The sequence below is a fragment of the Malania oleifera genome, chromosome 10 (genome assembly GCF_029873635.1).
Source record: "Malania oleifera isolate guangnan ecotype guangnan chromosome 10, ASM2987363v1, whole genome shotgun sequence".
Lineage (NCBI taxonomy): Eukaryota > Viridiplantae > Streptophyta > Magnoliopsida > Santalales > Ximeniaceae > Malania > Malania oleifera.
In genome coordinates, this window is record NC_080426.1 from 93980680 (window position 1) to 93987131 (window position 6452).

A 6452-nucleotide genomic window follows, 5' to 3' on the forward strand; every position below is an offset into this window, starting at 1 on the left:
TCATGATCAAGGATTAAAATAGAAAGCCTCTCAAGAAGTTCCCATAGACGGCGCCAACTGTTGCAGCCAAAAATTGAACGACCTTCATGATCCTTGATCACGACCACCTAAAAAGAGATAAACAAGCAAGGCTTGGAGGACTCGGGGTGTACTTCGGGGGATCTCTCTGACGCCTAAGTTAGGGATTGGCTTGAGATGTTTTTTATGCAACAGTAAAGTAGAGTTTAGAATAAAATACTTAGCCTCTTTTCTGAATCTCCATTTATAGCGATGGAGTTTGACCCAAGGGTGATATGCCATTTATTGGCAAATTATGGTGTGAGCGTGAATCGCTCCGGTTCTTACAGTTTTGGCATAGATTACTCTGGTCATCATGGCGCTAGCGTCAATTGCTCTAGCCGAGCAATTGACTTGGGTGGTAACTGCCCTCATCAATGTTGGGCTCTAGTCTCCTTTGAACTTATGGTATGTGATATATTTGGGGTCTATCAATTCTATTGTTTTATTCCCAACTTCTAGAGCTCAAAAGCACATTGACAAATAATTTAATATGTTGCATTCTACTATATCATCACTTGATTTGTCAAGAGAAAATTCTTTATTATCAAACCAAGAAACTAGTCTTAATTTATGGCTAAATTATCTACAATCGCATTGTAGATAATTGAAAAATAAATTGTTCAATGAGAAGAAAGAAAAAAGAAAGAGTTTACAACAGCTAGTTGGGGTTTACATGCATACGCATGGCAGTACGTCATAGATGGGGACCTTCAATTCTTACTACATTTTTTGCGAGGCAATGCACCATGACACGCGCCGGTATCAAAGTTAGTCAAATAAAATAACTAACTAAGTTAAGACTTTTGAAATTTGGAGATTTGTGTAGATCCACAATTTAAGCATGCTACACAACCACCAAAGTTTGGACTCACTCAAACAAACATGCATGTCTTCCTTTAACTTTGTCAATTGTCCTCCATTTTCATTGAATTCATATAAATATATTTTAATTTTTCAAAACTGAAACATTGTATGTATGGAATGACTACATGTGCACATATTATTGTACGTTTTCTATTATTTTATTTTGTTTTACGTATAAAAAAATTCCTAATTTCTAGAGCTCAAAAGCAAATTAACAAATAGTTTGATATATTGCATTCAATTATAACATTAATTGATTTTTCAAGAGAAAATTCTTTATTGTTGGACTAGGCCGCTAGGCTTAATTTATGGCAAAATTATCTACAATGGCATTGTTGGAAGATTGACGTAGAAGTTGTTTTTTTTTTTTTTTCTTTTCGCACATGTTATTTTATTATGACATTACTTTATTTGTCAAAAAAAAAATATCTTTATTGTTAGACTAGGCATTTAGACTTAATTTATGACTAAACTATCTATGATGACATTGCAGGAAAACAGAGGTATATGCTCTTTTTTTCTTTTTTTTTTCCAATTTGCTCATGTAGCTGGTAGAAAAACAATGAAGAGTGATATATTTTGATACGCCCAAAATAATCTAGCCAATGAGGGCAAGTCAACACTTGTCTCGCACCTTCTCCGGGTCAGACATTTTGACGAGTGATCAGCTCCAACTTAATAAAAAGGAGGAGAGATCCACGCCAGCGGCTTAAATAGTCGAGTAATAGGCGCAAGCACTTTATGACTAGGGAGCGATTCACGCCCCTGCGCAATAAATACGAAGCAACATACGGTCAACTTGAGCCCCTATAAGAAGGGATCTGGAGACGAGGCCAAGGTAAGTCACTCAACACTATTCTACAGTTGCGTTCAGCCTCTCTAAAAGTATTCCTCTTACTTAGGCATCGGAGTGATCCCCCGGAGTACACCTCGGGTCCTCCAAGCCTTTCTTTTCTTCCCCTTTCAGGTCAACGGAAGTCAAAAGAGCATCCCTGCAATTTTTACCCTGCAACAGTTGGTGCCATTTGTTGGAAGCTGCTTTTAAGAGGCGACCATATCTTGCTCTCGACTTTCGACATTCCAGCAATGCCGACCTCACACAGTTCTACCTCCATCCCTACTGCAAAAGAATCATCCCAGTCCATCCAATCCACGCTCGCGGAGTCATCGGGTGTCAGTAGGGAGGAGTTCCTCGCTTTCCAAAAGGAAATGAAGGATATGCTCAACCAACTCTTACAAGAAAAGAGTCAAGAAGGGCACGTCCTCCACCAACCTCAAGAGAACCCCAGTGCAGACAAGCAAGCTAACAAACCAGTGGAGAACGAGGAAAAAACCTACCCCAACAAGAAGGTAGAAGATGCAAACAGCGTGGACGTCAACCAGCAAAGATCCACGGAGCTCGAAGAAAGAATCAAAAAGATAGATTATATAGAGAAGATGATGAAAGAGGGCAGAACCAAACCCTACTACGGGGAAGCATCCCTGAGGTCCTCAGAGCCGCCATTCAATAAAGAAATCATGGAGGCTCCATTGCCAAGTAGAAGGAAGAGCAGGTCATAAGGGAGATTGCAGTGATCGTCGGAGGATCTGCTAGTGGAGGAGATAGCGGGAGTGCCCACAAAAGATATGCTAAAGAGGTGCTATCGATGGAGAAGGGGAAACTAGTAGCAAATGAAACAAAAAAGATGACATCATAACCTTTGACAGCGGAGACAAAGAAGGGGTGCAGCAGCCACATGATGACGCACTGGTGCTCTCTCTACTTGTGGCCAATTACATGGTCAGACGCATATTGATAGACAATGGGAGCTCGGCTAACATCATGTTCTGGTTGGTCCTAGTTGGAATGAAGATCGGCAAGGAATGACTCAAGCCGGTCTCGACCCCACTAGTAGGATTCGGGGGAGACATTGTTCACCCCTTGGGTACAATCATGTTACCGGTGACCATAGGGATGACCCCATAGCAGGTTATGACGTTGACAGAGTTCCTGGTGGTCAACCGACCTTCGGTGTACAATGTAATCTTGGGTCGCCCTTTCCTTAACGCATTTTGGGCTGTAACGTCAACATACCACCTCAAAATCAAATTCCCTACACCACAAGGGATAGGATTTTCCAAAGGAGATCAGGCCACTGCTTGGAGCTACTATGTAATGGCCTTGTAAGGGAAGATGGAGGCTAGAGAAACTCTAATAGTGGAAGATCTAGAAGTAAGGGGAGAGTATCCCCAGATCAGTATAGTAGATGAAGACATCAGGCATATACCACTGAAAGGCCACTAGGAGAGAAATATACAGATCGGAAATCACCTTCCCGACACCTTGAAAGCAGAGCTGAGTGAACTGTTGGACAAATTCACTGATTTGTTCACCTGGTCGGCTGCAGACATGCTCGACATCGACCTTGCAGTCATAGAGCACAGGCTGCAGGTCGACCCCAACCACCGACGTGTGAAACAGAAAAAAAGGAGCTTCGCGATGGAGCCGATCAAAATAATCGATGAGGAAGTGATGAAGCTGGTGCAAGCCAAATTCATCATGGAGGTAGACTACTCGGAGTGGCTGAGCAACATGGTTCTAGTAAGGAAGTCGAACGAAAAATGGCGCACTCGCATAGACTTCACTGACCTGAACAAGGCGTTCCCAAAAGACAGCTTCCCTCTTCCCCGAATCGACCAGCTAGTGATTCAACCTCGGGGCACGAACTCCTCAGCTTCATGGATGCCTACTCGGGATACAACCAAATCCCTATGAGTCGAGCAGACGAAGAAAAAACATCATTCATCACCGAAAGGGGTTTGTATTGTTACCGGGTAATGCCCTTCGAGCTAAAAAATGCAGGAGCCACATATTAGAGATTGTTGAACAAGATCTTTAAAATCATCTCGGAAAAAGAATGGAGGCATACGTGGACGTTATGCTGGTAAAAATCTTGGAAGCAGGGCAACATTGTAAGGACTTGAGAGAAACATTCGAACTCCTTCGCTGGTACCACATGAAACTAAACCCATCGAAGTATGTGTTCGGTGTTTCTATAGGAAAGTTCCTGGGCTTTATGGTGACTTATAGAGGTATGGAAGCAAACCTAGATAAAATAAGAGCGCTGCTAGAGATGGAGGCCCCACGGACAAAAAAGGAGATCTAAGTTTTGACAGGGAGGATAGCCTCCCTCAGCAGGTTTGTCTCCTACTTAGGGGACAAAGGCTTACCTTTCTTTAGAGCACTACGAAAGAAGGGAGGATTTGAATGGGGGGAGGAGTAAGCCAAAGCCTTCGAAAAGCTTAAGCAATACCTCGGATCCCCTCCTAATTTGACAAAGGCAAAGAATGGGGAAGACCTCTTCCTGTATATAGCATTCATGGAAAATGCCGTTAGCTCGGTCCTGGTTCAGGAAAAAGGCAGGAGGCATCAGCCCATTTATTACACTAGCAAGGTGCTCAGTGGAGCCGAAAAGAACTATTGCAAAGAGAAAAAAGCCGCCTTCTTTATCATTTGTGCAGCACAAAAATTGAGGCCCTATTTTCAGGCCCACAAGGTAATTGTGTTAACAAACCTACTAGTGAGACAAATTCTATAGCGCCCGAAGAGTTCAGGAAGGATGACGAAGTGGTCAATCAAATTAAGTGAGTTCAACATACAATATCAAACAAGGCCCGCTGTCAAGGCCTAGGTGCTCGCTGATTTTACAACAGAAAGGCTCTCCGAGTCATCCACTAAGTTAGACGTATGGACACTACATGTTGATGGGTCGTCTAACACTGCTGGAGGGGGAGCTGGATTCATCCTTTCATCCCCGAACGGCAGTGAAACTCTTTTCGCACTAAAGCTGGAGTTCATAGCAACCAACAACGATGTAGAGTATGAAGCTTTGTTAGCGGGCCTACGCTTGGCAGAAGCATTAAGGGTGGCACATATCAAGGTATTGAGTGATTCCTAGTTGGTGGTAGAGTAGCTAAAAGGAGAATTTGAGGCTAGGGATCAAAGAATGAAGAAATATCTCGTTCAGGCCCAAGAATACGCGAAAGCATTCGTTCAATTCGATATAGAACACGTACCAAGGGCAAAGAACAAAAAGGCCGACGCACTCAAGAAATTAGCCTCAACAACCGGTTCGGAATGGAAAGACGTTATTTATCTAGAGCGGATAGGGAAACCGTCATATGAGGAGGACAGAATTAACTCAGTGGAGTTCGAAATCAGCAAGGATGATTGGAGGGCGTCTTTATTCCTATACCTTCAGGACGGATCCCTACCAGAGGACAACAAGGAAGCTCTGAAAGTGAGAAGGAAAGCAGCAAGATATACGCTGATAGGCCGGGAGCTGTACAGACGATCTCTAACATTGCCTTACCTTCGTTGTCTAAACAATGAGGAAGGAAAATACGTACTAAGGAAAATCCACGAAGGAGTAAGCGGAAACCACCTTGCCAGTAGGGCCCTAGCCCACAAGGCCATGCGGTAGGGATTTTACTGGCCCACAATGAAGAAAGACGCGGTCAAGCTCGTTAAAAGATGCGACAGGTGTCAAAGATGCATAGCAGTACCACACGTACCCTCTAATCTACTCTCCCCTCTAACCAGTCCCTACCCTTTTGCATAGTGGGGAATAGACATCCTGGGACCTTTACCGTAGGTGACTGGTTAAAGAAAGTTTCTGTTGGTAGCAATAGATTATTTCACTAAGTGGGTAGAGGTAAAACCTTTAGCCACCATAATAGAGTGGAACATTACACGCTTCGTGTGGAAATCAGTGGTTTTCCATTTCGAAATCCCCTGGGTGATAGTTACAGGCCATGGGAGGCAGTTCGACAATGAGCACTTCAAAAAGTTCTATTCGGATCTATCTATTAAGCTCTTCTTCACGTCAATGGTGCACCCCCAGAGCAATGGACAGGTAGAGAACAAGAACCAGATGATACTACACGGACTGAGGACGCGACTCGAATCTATGCAAGGTAGATGGGCAGAGGAACTCCCTTCCCTCATATGGGCATACCACACCACCAAGAGAGCGGCAACAGGGGAAACCCCTTTCATGCTTGTCTTTGGTGCAGAAGCAGTCATCCTAGCAGAGGTAGGGATACCCTCCTGGCGAAGGCAATACTTTAACGAGCAGACCAACAACGAAGAGCTCAGATCAGAAATAGACTTCCTGGAAGAGAGACAGGATCAGGCGAGTTTAAAAGTTGCAGTGTACTAGCAAAGGGTAGCAAAGTACTACAACAATCGCGTCGAAGTACGGAATTTCTAGCTAGGAGACTTAGTCTTGAGGAAGACGCGGAACAACCCGTTGGAGTCAGGGTCGTACAAGTTAAAGCCAAACTGGGAGGGTCCATACAGAGTCAAAATCGAGATAAAGCCAAGGACATACAAGTTGGAAGATGTAGGGGGGAAAGAGATTAAGAACACATGGAACTCAGATATGTTAAAAAAATACTATTCTTAAAAAGTGCTTCTTACAGTGCAGTAATAAAAGTACCAATTACAATAGTTGTACTACGTCAACAAAGTTTGAAAAATTTATATT

The 6452-nt window shown here is 43.4% G+C and overlaps 1 protein-coding gene across 1 annotated transcript; it reads left to right on the forward strand.

The window, feature by feature from the left end:
• Positions 1-270: 270 nt before the first annotated feature.
• On the forward strand, positions 271-6125 carry LOC131166784 (uncharacterized). The gene is made up of 5 exons (XM_058125355.1): positions 271-418; positions 3312-3607; positions 4596-4844; positions 4932-5383; positions 5573-6125. The coding sequence occupies exons 1-5, from the start codon at positions 271-273 to the stop codon at positions 6123-6125; spliced, it is 1698 nt and encodes a 565-aa protein (XP_057981338.1).
• The last annotated feature ends 327 nt before the right edge of the window (positions 6126-6452 follow it).